The sequence below is a fragment of the Lampris incognitus genome, chromosome 11, assembly GCF_029633865.1.
Source record: "Lampris incognitus isolate fLamInc1 chromosome 11, fLamInc1.hap2, whole genome shotgun sequence".
Classification (NCBI taxonomy): domain Eukaryota; kingdom Metazoa; phylum Chordata; class Actinopteri; order Lampriformes; family Lampridae; genus Lampris; species Lampris incognitus.
In genome coordinates, this window is record NC_079221.1 from 45370285 (window position 1) to 45384375 (window position 14091).

At 44.3% G+C, this 14091-nt stretch overlaps 1 protein-coding gene across 1 annotated transcript in view; it reads right to left on the reverse strand.

Annotated features, from left to right (window-relative positions):
* Positions 1 to 14091, reverse strand: part of cps1 (carbamoyl-phosphate synthase 1, mitochondrial) — a 123463-nt gene that overhangs the window by 94865 nt on the left and 14507 nt on the right. The window contains exons 8-13 of the mRNA XM_056288938.1: positions 8812 to 8940; positions 8018 to 8124; positions 5785 to 5926; positions 5413 to 5490; positions 4280 to 4378; positions 4023 to 4118 (exon numbers count right to left, since the gene is read on the reverse strand). Of these exons, the coding sequence (XP_056144913.1) occupies positions 4023 to 4118; positions 4280 to 4378; positions 5413 to 5490; positions 5785 to 5926; positions 8018 to 8124; positions 8812 to 8940 (651 nt within the window). The remainder of the gene's footprint in view (positions 1 to 4022; positions 4119 to 4279; positions 4379 to 5412; positions 5491 to 5784; positions 5927 to 8017; positions 8125 to 8811; positions 8941 to 14091) is intronic.

Sequence of the window (14091 nt, forward strand, 5' to 3'; positions counted from 1 at the left end):
TCCAAGGCTTGAGGATTTTCGGGGACCTACTTATCCATGCACGTTACAATATGTTCCTCTGATGAATGGATTTTATCAGTGCTAGTTATAGCATGTGGGCTATTTTTATTTTAATACAGTTGCATTATGTTGTTGTTTAGTCTTTCTGATGCTGTTGCATGGTTAAATTAGTTAATGGTACATTTCAAATCCCTATTCTTTCAGTTTTGTGCTCATGTTCTCTTCTACTCTTATCCATTCCAGACAACCAGGACCACTGACTGGCTCTCCTGACAAGATAAGCGGAAGAGCAAACAGAAAAGAATAATGTGTATTCTATGTATGTGTGTAATACATGACCATATTGTGTGTGTGTTTTTAAAGGGGCACTGTCATGCTCTACTATCTTAAGGCTATTTGGATTGAATGTTTAAATTATATGAGTAGGCTTTGTAAACATTGTCAATGTAACCCTGTCCTAGAAAATGTTAATTTTCCCACACCAAAACCAGTCCGGATGATGTAATCTGGACTGGTTTTCGCAATGACTACAATGATGAGTAGAGATTCCATGGAGGGTCCAAAACTCAAAAACCTCAAATCCGATTTTCACGATTATTTTTTTAAAATATGAAACATAACATTGTAACGTTAGATTAAAATGCAGAAAACATACATACGTACATGACTGAGTATTCTTGTTTAAATGTGTATACATTGGTCAAAATAAATGAAACTGTAATTGTCCCAGTTTTTTTATTTCATCATGACAACATCCATCACATCTGTACTCTCATCCAACGCTAAGGAGAAGTACTTGCAGTCATGCATGACTTGTTTTAGCTTTCCCTTGACATGACTTTGAATGTCAAAAATTCTTCGCGTCACTGTGCGACGGGACAGAGAAACCGTTTCAAAGTTCTTGGCCATGTTATCATCTCCAAAAGCTTTAGCCATCTCTACTGCACACATAGCTTCACTGTTTTGCCATCTGACAAGGGCTTCTTTGCTTTTTAGCAAGCTCAAGGGAAACAGCATAAGAGGTCTTGAGAGAGGACACCTGTGTGGACGTGGCTTTGGTAAAAAGGCTCTGCTGTCGGTGTATTTTTCCTATGAGGTCAGCGATGATAGCCGCTCTGGTACCTCCAGTGTACATGCCATTTGTGTGTGGTATTGTAGTGGCAACTCAAGCTGAAATCCTTCATGGCTGATTTTGTTTCCAGGCACACTGAACACATACGTAGGTTTGCCTTTGAATTCTGTAAAAAAGATGTCCTGGTTCCTATCTTGCCTGGAAGACATGGTTCTCTAAGTCAAGTTTTCTTTTTTGCCGCTTATGTCTCTCCTCGTCACGTGTCATTGCAGAACAGGCCCGCCAAGACCAAGACGAGACCATGTGCAAGCAGTTGCTTGGCTACAGGCCTCTTGTGTTTCAAGGAAGCGCCATCTATCAGTGGAGAGCATAATTACAATTGGGATTCGGTGCAGCTGTGGTCAAATGGCCCGCTTGCTTCCAACGCCTGTGAAACCAACAATTTATTGATATTTGGAAATTGACCCGTGGGCCGTACTGAGTGAGGATGGGGGCCAAATGCGGTCCACCAGTTGCCCATGTCTGTTCTAGAGGGTCAAAGTGAGACACAGCGCCAGTGATATTTCTGGAGAACTGGAGGGTAGATTCATTACTGGATCTTGAGGCACTAATGTTCTGTCTAATGGCAATAATTTTGTTATATAAGAACGTAGCAAATTGCTCACATTTTTCAGTGGACAGCATCTCTGATAGGGGTGGAGATGGTGGATTAGTAACTCGATCAATGGTAGAGAAGAGCGCTTTGCTATTGTTAATATTTTCATTAATGATGTTAGAGGAGAAAGACTGTCTGGCCTGTTTAATTTCTTTGTTGTACTTATTCAGTCCATCCTTGCAGATTACATGGTGAACCTGAAGTTTAGTCTTTCTCCACTGTCGTTCTGCCTGGCAACACTCTTAAACTGCCTAACAACCACTGCATTTCTCTAGGGGGCTTTTTTGTTTTTCTATGTTTTTAGTTTTAACAGGTGCAATGTTCATACTTTTGAGTTGAAGTTGTTCGCAAGATCCTCAGCTGGTGATGCCATGAGTGACGATAACTCATTTATAGTTTTCTTGAAGGTTTCAATTGTATCATTGTCAATGAAGTGTGTTTTGATTGTTTGAGTACTCTTCTGTTGTACAGGAAAAGCAGACACATCAAAAATATGCAATAGTGATCTGAAATAGGAATATCCATGACATAGGGCACAGTAATGTTAAGTCTTTTTGATATGACTAAGTCCAGAGTATGCCCCCTTATTGTGGGTGGGTCCAGAAACATGCCGAGTGAGGGAAAATGCTTTCCGTAAGCTGGTTAGGTTTCCAGCATCGGGGTCTGTGTGACCATCAACATGAACATTGAAATCCCCTGAGATAATTAAACAACTGTAGTCAGTGGAAACCTTGGACAGTAGCTCAGAAAACTCATCAAGAGAGCCATGTTTAGATTTTAGTGGCCGATAGACAGAAATGATTAAAATTGAAACATTACAATGTATAGAAAAAGCAAGGTATTCAAAACATGTGAATTCCCCGGGGGGGATTTCCTTGCAGCTATGTGGTCAGAGAGGACAGCAGCTATTCCACCGCCTCGCTTATCAGATCTGGTGGTATGGATGAATTTGAAGCCAGGAGGTGCAGTCCCAATGAGTGCAACTGCGCCATTTCTATCCAGCCAGGTCTCGGTCAGTAGGATGAAGTCCAGGTTATGGGTTCTTATAAGATCATTAACCAAAAATAACTTATTTGTTAGCGACCTGATGTTTAATAAAGTCCGAGGTGCATGGCTTTGTGGGGGACTGATAATTAAAGTCCGAACTGGTAATAAATTGTTTAGATCCCTGTATGTTACAAGGAGATTACAGGGTCTGTGTCTATGGTTTAATATTACAGGAATTAGTATGGCAGAGTGACAGTCATTAGTATGATGGATCGGACTCACCAAAGGACTTGAATAGGTGTACTTTACCGCATAACCAAAATTGAAAGCACTCGGCCACTGTGGATGTCAATTAGTGACGGAACTGTCCGCACCTGTGTGCGGGTGCTGAATGTTGCTGTCCAGGCAAGTTGGGGAGGTCAGATTTTCCAGAACTTTACATTTATCTCCAAGCTGGAAAGCCTCATGTGACAGTGGCTGGAGCGGTGTTTACCCTAGTGGGGTTTACTGTTCTTACCCTGGACCCAAGGCTCTGGGATGGATGGAGTTGAGCAAACTTGAATCTTAGGTTTTGCTCCAAGGCTGAGCCAAACTTCCTCACCCGGGGTAAAGAGGCCTTTAGAGTGGATCGCTTCATCTCCAGACCACGAAATAGTGGTATCATTGTCCTGGGCTAATGCTGTACGGTCTGGGGGTCAGGACTGGCTGGTGTCCAAGCCCAGGAAGGCGAGGTGTTTTGACTGCACTGTGACCACAGATGATAGACCCAGTATTAACTTGTCCCTCTACCTGAGTTCAGCCTGCAATCAGGTAACGTCAGTCTTCAATTGTGCAAAGGTAGAACAGCAATGTTTGTTGTCAGGCAATAAGCAAGAAAATTGGCATGAAGGTCCGTAAAGGTGCAATAAGTTTAAAATCCTCAATAAAAGCAACCGGCTAGCTTAGACGCCAGGCTAAAAATAAACCTAGTTAAGCTGGCAGCAGTTGAGATGTTCCAGTAAGCTACATCCAGCTGACAGCAAGCATAAAACTACTAATAACTTAAGATCCAAAGGTCTGATGACTAAATATTTCGTACCTTGTTAAAATATACAGGTATAACAACCAGGATCTAAAAGTGTAGTGTACAATTGTGGCTAAAAACTAGATAAAAATGTCAATTTATGACAAAACTTCGAGTGGTAAAACACAACGCCGACGCGTGCATTTCCATTCAGAAACCAGTGGGTGGCGCCACAGGTACCATGTGGATCTTTTTTATTCAGTCTATGGTTGACATGATACAAACTGCGTTATTGTATTTCTTACCTTCATGGCTTTGACGGCTTGAGACCCAGAGTAATCAAATTCTCCAGCCTGGCCGATAGATAGGCCACCAGAGCCTAGCACCAGCACCTTAGACAGCTACACACAGAACAGACATGTAGGCAACACCATCATATACTTTGCAAATGGGAGTGCCACTCATCAGACAGCGAAGATAAAGCAGTTCATGGATGTGCTGGCTTTCAGTCTCTTTGTGAGTAAATGTAGATGTATACATCACTGAGCCAACAGTAACTGACCTGCGCTCGGGGAGGGATGTCAGGTTTCTTGGGCATGACTGACACGATGTTCACATCCTTCCCTTCCTTGATCAGGGATATGAATGCATCGAAGAGGAACTGCAGGAATAAACAAAGAATGCCGATATAGCCACTGTTAGAGGAAACGTAATGATGTACTGTAAGCAGGCGTCTCATTTCTTTTTTCTTTTGGATTTTTCCCCTTTTTCTCCCTAGTTGTATTTGGCCAATTACCCCACTCTTCCGAGCCGTCTCGGTCACTGCTCCACCCCCTCTGCCGATCCGGGGAGGGCTGCAGACTACCACATGGCTCCTGTGATACATGTGGAGTCGCCAGCCGCTTCTTTTCACCTGACAGTGGGGAGTTTCACCAGGGGGACGTAGCGCATGGGAAGATCACGCTATTCCCCCCAGTTCCCCCCGCCCACCCCAAACAGGCGCCCTGACCGACCAGAGGAGGCGCTAGTACAGCGACCAGGACACATACCCACATCCGGCTTCCCACCCACAGACACGGCCAATTTGTGTCTGTAGGGATGCCCGACCAAACCGGAGGTAACACGGGGATTCGAACCAGCGATCCCCGTGTTGGTAGGCAACGGAATAGACCGCTACACTACCCGGACGCCCCCTGGAGTCTAATTTTTAGTCACGGCTGCCAACAAACAGAACACAAAACTAGCGGTTTTTGGTCAAAATATTCAAATGGTTACCGATAGTTAATAATAACTAGCACAAATAAATTGTTTTAGATGATTTCAGATTAGAAAAGATAGCGTTAACAGTTTTGTTTCCACTGAAATTGGCTGTCTGAATCAAAACCATCCGTCATAGCCTTTATGTGTGTTTTTTTTTGGTACTTTGCTTTTTTCAAACTTTGCCTACATCTGCAGTTCTTAAGAGTTCTTGTCTGGGTTTCCTTTAAGTATCTGAGCACTACGATCATTGTTGTTTTACCAAAAATCAAAGAATACCTAAGCGACTACGATGAGATGCTTCTGAAAAACTGTTCTATGATAAGGCTGTTCTTTTTAGTAGAGTCCGCTCTCCCCAGAAATGGGGAAACAGTGTGCGATCTGTACAGGAGAAGACACTTCAGGGGTCATTTCATTTATTGTGAGTGGAATGTTTACCTCGGTGTCTGTGGGACCACCCTTCGCCTCGGGGTGAAACTGAGCAGTGAAGACCGGCTTCGTGTTATGCATGATGCCCTGGAAAACAGAGTTTTGTAAAGGTTTATCAACATAAATAAACAAACACATATACACCAATAAAAACATTGATGAAAAGGTTTGCAGTAAAATGTAGTTTTTCCATTTTATGGGGGTAAAAAACTGCATTTCATCAATCAATATTTCCAAATTATTACGGAGTAAAACCTTACAAGATGTCAATTCTGAAAACAAAGTACAGATTCCACACACGACGTGACTTTTATAACTACATCAGTCATTTTGTTGGAGCTCATTTTGCAGCAAAAAGCATCGACGCTCAGTAAAAGAAACCTCGTTAGTGCCATCGTTGGCGTTGACAAACAGCGGACTCCATCCCGGAGGCAGGGACTTGCTGTCGATGCCGTATCCATGGTTCTGGGCCGTGATGCAGGCCTGACCCGTCATCACATTCAGCACCGGCTGATTCTGGCCTCTGGGGAACCACAGAGAAGCGTAACGCGGTTATGTGAAATTTTGTTGTGGGGAAGTAAAGCTCAACGACACTGTCTATTAAATGAGTAAAACAATGCATATTACTACATAAAGTACTATGTATCATACTAGATCAATTCTAGGTTGGTTGCAACAAATAAAGGGATATTAAATAATGATTGACATGAGTCATGTAATGATTGACAGGTGGCATCACGCTGGCAAAGTAAACAATCCAACAATGTGGTGACCCTGAAAATTAGTCAGTGCTCTGCTAGCGATGCTAACAGCAGGTGGAATCATATTGTGGACGTACATGTTTGAACCGACAGATATGGCGCCAGAAAACAGACAACTTTGTGCTACTCAACCGGTCAGTGAATGGTCAGTTGCAAAGGTGACGGTACATTGGAGCCAAGCTTACACTAACTATATCTGATATACACATGTAGGATCAGAGTTTACTGTGTTTCTGCAACGTGACTGTGCACAGTCATAGCATGGAGCAGGCATGGCTGCCCCATGTAGTGTCTTTCTTTTTCCACTTGAGACTTGCTGTGGACAGGGACAGCATGTTTGTCCTTGTTGGTTGTTGTGTGTGATGGAATACAAAAGGGTTTGGTTCCCCTATTGCCCTCGGTTTTCTATTTTATTTACTCTAGTTCTGGTTCCAGTGTGGGAGGATGGCAGCGCAAACTCATGTTTGCGGCGGCCTCACCCAGTACCAGTGTGAGAAGATGGCGGCGCGAATTCATGTTTGCGGCGGCCTCACCCAGTGCCGTCCATGCAGTGTCTTTTTCTACGTCTAAGTTTGTCTTCATTTGATGGCTAGGAGAGCTGGTGCTGGATCGGCTGGGGGAGCTTGGTCTGCTGCGTCCTGTGGGCCCAGGAACCACGGCCCTGCCTGGAGCTGTGCCCGAAGAGGTAACACCGAGGGCGGTCTGACAGGACGCGGAAGCAGGGCAGGCTAAGCTAACTGCTAGCCCATGCAGACTGGCAGTTCCGACAACACCGAGGGCAGCCTCATCCTGTCTGGCGTTTGTTCCCCTGGACAGTGATTTTTTTTAGTTTAGATATATGTGTTAATTTGGATATATGTGTTCTTGTAGTTTTTGGATATGTGTTTGTCTTTGTGTTGCACTGCTGTGGGCTGGGGGAAACGACGTTTCACTTAATTTCATGTGCGCAAGTGCATGAAATGAAACGACAAATAAAGTGTTCCTGATTCTGGATATTTAGGCGTTAAGTTAGGCGACTCTAAAACACTTGGTGGTTACAATGACAACGCCAAACTGCATATTGGCTTTCCTCTTTCTAAAATCAATTTTTAATTACTCTGTGTTTGTAACATTTCTATCGATTCATAATGTTTGCACATTTACTGCCGACTTTCTACACATATCAAAGACACAAGTATGTGTAACTGTCTGGCTGGAGCATGGTGAAGAGCAGCTGATGTAAGAGTCCTTCTGATTCTGACTGGATAACACAGAATTACATGACATCAGCAACCTCCACTGGTCCTACCAAACTCAAACAAGCGAGATGATAACAAAGTAAACGCATTATCAACAAAGCTCTGACTTTCCATCCATCCATCATCCAAACCACTTTTTCTGCTCTCAGGGTCACGGGGATGCTGAAGCCTATCCCAGCAGTCATTGGGCGGCAGGCGGGGAGACACCCTGGACAGGCCGCCAGACCATCCCAGGGCCCACACACACACATTCACACCTAGGGACAATTTAGCATTGCCAATCCATCTGACCTACATGTCTTTGGACTGTGGGAGGAAACTGGAGCACCCGGAGGAAACCCACACAGACACGGGGAGAACATGCAAACTCCACACAGAGGACGACCCGGGACGACCCCCAAGGTTGGACTACCCCAGGGCTCGAATCCAGGACCTTCTTGCTGTGAGGCGACTGTGCCAACCACTGTGCCACCGTGCCGCCCAGCTCTGACTTTGAATAAATAAAATTGTTCCTCCTTTTGCAGTCAGTAATAAGTTCATACTAAAAAATTATACGTTCTCAGGGGCCTCAAGAATTGGAATTTTAAGTATTTTTTTTTAACAACTATAATTTACCTGTTGCCCATGGGTAGTTTGTAGGACTTCGCCCCTGCAGCCAGAGCAGTGATCTGGTTACCCATGCAAATCCCAAATACAGGCTGGGGACGGTCACTCTCCAGCACCTTTATAGGAAAACAAACAAACACACACACACACACACACACACACACACACACACACACACACACACACACACTAAAGTATAATTCTTCCGTGTCAGTGATACAGGAACAGAGAATAAAGTGTACTTCCTGTAAGGACACTACAGAGTACTGCAGTACAACAGATGTTTTCCATCCTGTGTGCCGTGAGACAAGCTGAAGCGTGTTATGGAATTTTGAGAGACTCCATATCTTTTCATACAGCACCATGGAATATCAATCTCAGACACACCGAAACGTTAGGAGACACCATTCTGTAGCTTTCTACAAATAATCTTATCTAAAAACCATTTACTCACTTTCACAGTGAAGAAAGGTATCCCCTAATTGACACCACTACAGTCTTTTCTAAAGTATTAAGTGAATAATGAGTTTCCCTGTTTAAAATCTAATCATTTGGTATTGTTGATATTGTACCACTTCTGAGGTGTACTTTATTAATCCAGCTCACGTGTTCCAGCTTTTCAAAAGGACAAGACCTGGTATGAGGTTGTAAATTAACATTAACAGTATCCGACCTGTTGGCTTGAGGTAACATGTGTGACTTTAAGTTGGTGTATCTTGGCTAAGGATGGCCCTGACTGAGGCTGAGGTTCATTCCTCAGAGTTCCTCTCAAGTCCAGGAGAGCAGCCAGCACTGTGTCCTACCTTGCGGACATTCTGAATCAGGGTCTGGGCCAGAGAGGGGTCTCCAGGCCCATTGGAAATAAACAGGCCATCGTAGTCAAGACTCAGCAGGTCCTGGTCCCACGGGACTAGATGGACCTCTGCACCACGCTGCACACAGAGAGACACAGATGATATTGTTACTTTACCAGGGTCAGGTCTGTAAACAGATTAGCTTGATATATTGGTCTTCAGATGGTGGGCTTGCTTTAGGACCCGCTGATCGTACTTTGGATGAAGGTGACTTTATTTCTAAAAATCCCTGTAGTGTGTGTTGTATTGTTCTTTTAGACACATTCAAATTAGCTCCAATTTAGCGTTGGGACAGTCCATCATTCAGGAGAACATTTGACTCGTACCTACTTCATTAAACTCTGCTGACATCATTTCAAACAACTACAAAACATGTATTAAGGAATTAAAGCATTTGTCAGAATTAAAACATCTCCAGTGGCAACAACAACACATAGAGGACCACATTCATACATCAGTATCTGCTATTAATTGTTACAGAACCAACACAACCCACACTCACATTGTGAATTAGGAGTGTCCATGTATCAAAACTTACATGAAGAACGAGGTGTCACAGCATTTTGAGGAAATGGAAGGAAATGATGTGTAAACAAAACATTTAGATTTCCATTTCATACCATCCTTTCTGAAACATGTTTTTTTTATTTGCATCATAGTTTAATGATCCATTCTTCAATAACAAATTCCACATGAGTAAAAGTATGGTGGGTTTCTTTTATCAATGATGAAAACGAGCAGCTCTTGAAACTGGACCCAGATTTTTGGACCTCAGCAGTCAACAACTAGTTAGTGTAGATAAATTCAAAGAAACATGTCTTCTCTTTACAGCGAGACAGGGACAAATAGCTGGATTGCCCTAAATTTTCTCGAGCTGATGGAGCACATTACTATCCTAGACAACATTTCTAGACCAGGTTGCAGCTGGGGTGGGCGTCGGGGCATCCGGGTAGCATGGCGGTCTATTCCCTGTGTTACCTCCGGCTTTGTCGGGCATCCCTACAGACACAATTGGCGTATCTGGGGGTGGGATGACGGGTTGGGTATGTGTCCTGTTCAATAGGGTAATTAGCCAGATACAATTGGGGAGAAAATGGGGGAGAAATTAATCTACACCAAAAAAAAAAAACAACCTTGAAACATCGAGGGCCCAGGTTTCCTGAATCAAAGCATGTGGTGCAACTTACGGTCAGCTTCATCTTATAAGGTGCATGGAGAGTGCACTTTGGTATCTACATAACAGGGGAGGAATATATTATCATTAGGTGTGGGCGGGGCCAGTACTGAATGAACCAATCAAATCTCCTCTTTTCCATCCTTAAAAATGAGCACGCTGCACTGTGAGTGCTGTTCTACTAATGGAAGAACGAGAGTGCAGCCTGGCGCTTTCCGCACAGATGAAGAGGTTCTAACAAGAAGAAACTGATGTCTGTGAACGGGACGCACAGAATCAGCTGGAAAATATGAATCAGGTTTTATGTAAACATCTTGTCACTCAGAAACAACAGGATACAATCTGCAAATGTAAGTTTTCATTGCAGAACTATCTCAGCAGACAACGAATAAACAACTTAACTGATAAACTGATAGTTTATAAGCCAGTGAAATCACCAAATAATACTTTGCAAATGGTTAGAGATGCTATATACTGAGATGAAGCATTGATCCAGTTTGATAACATTCAAATGTAATGTAGCCAGTATTATCTGAGACAGAGCAAAGAGCGTCAAGCTCGGAGCCATTCATTGTCAAGTCAAGTCAATTTTATTTGTATAGCCCAATATCACAAATTTGCCTCAAGGGGCTTTACATCAACACAACATCCTGCCCTGAGACCCTCGCATTGGCTAAGGAACTACTACTACTACTACTACTACTACTACTACTACTTTTGGCTGCTCCCGTTAGGGGTCACCACAGTGGATCATCTTTTTCCATCTCTTCCTGTCCTCTGCATCTTCCTCTGTCACACCAGCCACCTGCATGTCCTCCCTCACCACATCCATAAACCTCCTCTTTGGCCTTCCTCTTCTCCTCTTGCCTGGCAGCTCCACATTCAGCATCCTTCTCCCACTATACCCAGCATCTCTCCTCCACACATGTCCAAACCATCTCAATCTTGCCTCTTTTGCTTTGTCTCCAAACCGTCCAACCTGAGCTGTCCCTCTAATATACTCATTCCTAATCCTGTCCTTCTTCGTCACTCCCAATGAAATACTTACCATCTTCAACTCTGCCACCTTCAGCTCCACCTCCTGTCTTTTCATCAGTGCCACTGTCTCCAAACCATATAACATAGCTGGTCTCACAACCATCTTGTAACTCTTGCTGGTACCCTTCTGTCACAAATCACTCTTCTCCACCCACTCCAACCTACCTGCACTCTCTTCTTCACCTCTGTTCCGCACTCCCTATTACTTTGAACGGTTGACCCCAAGTATTCAAACTCAACCACCATCATCACCTCTACTCCTTGCATCCTCACCATTCTGCTGTCCTCCCTCTTGTTCATGCATAGGTATTCCATCTTGCTCCTACTGACTTTCATTCCTCTTCTCTCCAGTGCATACCTCTACCTCTCCAGGCTCTCCTCAACCTGCACCCTACTCTCACTACAGATCACAATGTCATCCGAAAACATCATAGTCCACGGAGACTCCTGACTGATCTTGTCCGTCAAACTGTCCATAACCATTGCAAACAAGAAAGGGCTCAGAGCCGATACTTGAAGTAATCCCACCTCTACCTTGAATCCCTCCATCATTCCTCCTGCACACCTCACCACTGTCTCACTGTCCTCATACATATCCTGCACAACTCATACATACTTTGCTGCCATTCCTGACGTCCTCATACAATACCACACCTCCTCTCTCGGCACCCTGTCGTATGCTTTCTCTAAATCCACAAAGACGGGGCGGGGCGCCTGTTCGGGTGGGAGGAGGAACTGAGGGGAATAGCGTGATCCTCCCAGGCGCTATGTCCCCCTGGCGAAATGCCTCACTGTCAGGTGAAAAGAAGCGGCTGGCGACTCCACATGTATCAGAGGAGGCATGTGGTAGTCTTCAACCCTCCCTGGATCGGCAGAGGGGGTGGAGCAGCGACCCGGACAGCTCGGAAGAGTGAGGTAATTGACCAAGTACAATAGGGGAGAAAAAAAAGGGGGGGGGACGTGTCAAACGCGTGAGCAGAACTGTCAAAACTAAACTTGTCGAGCAAGCAGAGACTGTGCACGCGGGCACAGATACTGTTCTGTGCACTCACGAGGAGGCTTTTCTGCTCGTGCTGATTTTCAAACTATTTAAATACCATAGAGTGGCTACTGGCCTGTAGATAGATGTGGACTGAGGAGTCCTGGCATGATGTGTTAGCTCTCCTGTGCTGTGCCATCCTCTTGACCAGCGTCTGTTTGGTTTCCCCAATGTACAAGTCACCGCAATTCTCCCGGCACTTAACAGCGTACATTATATTGCTCTGTTTGTGTCGGGGGACCCGATCCTTGGGGTAGACCGATTTTTGATGCAGTGTTTGGGGGTTTGAAAGCAACTGAGATGCGGTGTTTGGAAAATATGCATCTTGACTGTTCCGACACTCCCGCCACATAATCACCACTGGTTTATGATTAGACAGCTGTTGTCCTTCTCCTCTCTTTGATTGGCTGGTGCACTGTTTAGGCATCTTCCTGGCTTTGACAAATGCCCAGTTAGGATAACAACACTTAACCAGGGCCTGTTTAATGTGGGATTTCTCCCCTTCCCCGGCCGCTGTGTCAGTGGAGACATTGTGAGCTCGGTGGCACAGTGTCCTGATGACTCCTAGTTTGTGCTCCAGTGGATGTTGAGAGTCAAACCTTAAGTACTAATCAGTATGTGTTGGTTCACAACAAACATCAACAATCAAATGTCCGCCATCACCAATTGCAATTTCACGGTCTAAGATGGCTAATCTGTCAGTTTTCACATCCTCTCTGGTGAACAGAGAGGCTGTGAGGATGTGTCAGAACAGTATTTTCCAAACACTGCATCTCCGCTGCTTTCAATTCCCAAAACATACTGCGCCAGAAATTGGTCCACCCCAAGGACCAGGTCCCCCGGCACAAACAGAGCAATATAGTGTGCACTGTTGAGTGCCAGGAGGATTGCCGTGACTTGTACATTGGGGAAACTAAACAGACACTAGCCAAGAGGATGACACAACACAGAAGAGCTAACATGTCCGGTCAGGACTCCACAGTCTACACCCATCTACAGTCTACACCATCTACAGGCCAGTGGTCACTCTTTCAAGGATGAGGATGTGCACATCCTTGATAGGGAGCAACGCTGGTTTGAATGGGGCGTCAAAGAGGCCACCTATGTTAAGTGTTAAGAGGGAACGACCATCCCTGAACTGTGTGTGTGTGTGTGGGGGGGGGGGGGCAAGAGTACATCTGTTGCCATCTTTCAATAGTGTGACTGCAACTATTCTCTAATCCTCTGTGAATAGTACACATGGCCATTGTAACTCTAGTTAGCGGTCAAGCCAATTTGCATTTGAAACCAATTGTTGGTTTGGGTTGTTATGCAATTGTGCTGTTTATAACGGTGGGGAATACCTGCAGTCTGTTGAGACTGAAGAGGCCACTTGAACAAGTGATGAAACGTTTCTGCCACTAAACATTGTGTCCAGATGAACTGATTCAACTTTCTGTGATCTATCGACGGTCAAATAAAATAAATATGATGCAATTATTATGTGCAGTATACAGATGTTGGATGTATACTTTATTCATACAAATTTGTGAGTATGCAGCACATGTAGATGGACACAGATGTCCCATAATGCATTGTATTTACGTGACATCTATGAATTGTAACTCCATAATGACAAAATGTCACCATTTGATGTCTTGATGCATCAAAAATCAAAGAAGGTTGAATCAGTTCATCTGGATACAACAGATACGTTTCATCACTCATCTAAGTGACCTCTTCAGGCTCAACTGACTGCAGGCATCCCCACCCTTATAAACAATACAGTGGCATAACGACCGAAACCAACAGCCAGTTTCATATGCAAATATGGATGTCACCATTAACTAGAGTTTCGATGGCCATGTGTACTATTCACAGAGGATTTGGGAATGTTTGCAATTACAGCACTGTAAGATGGTGACACCCCAAGCCACCACAGCGCCTAAACCCTCTAGCCCTCTATGGTCTTTTTCTGAATCCATGCTGATCAGGATGA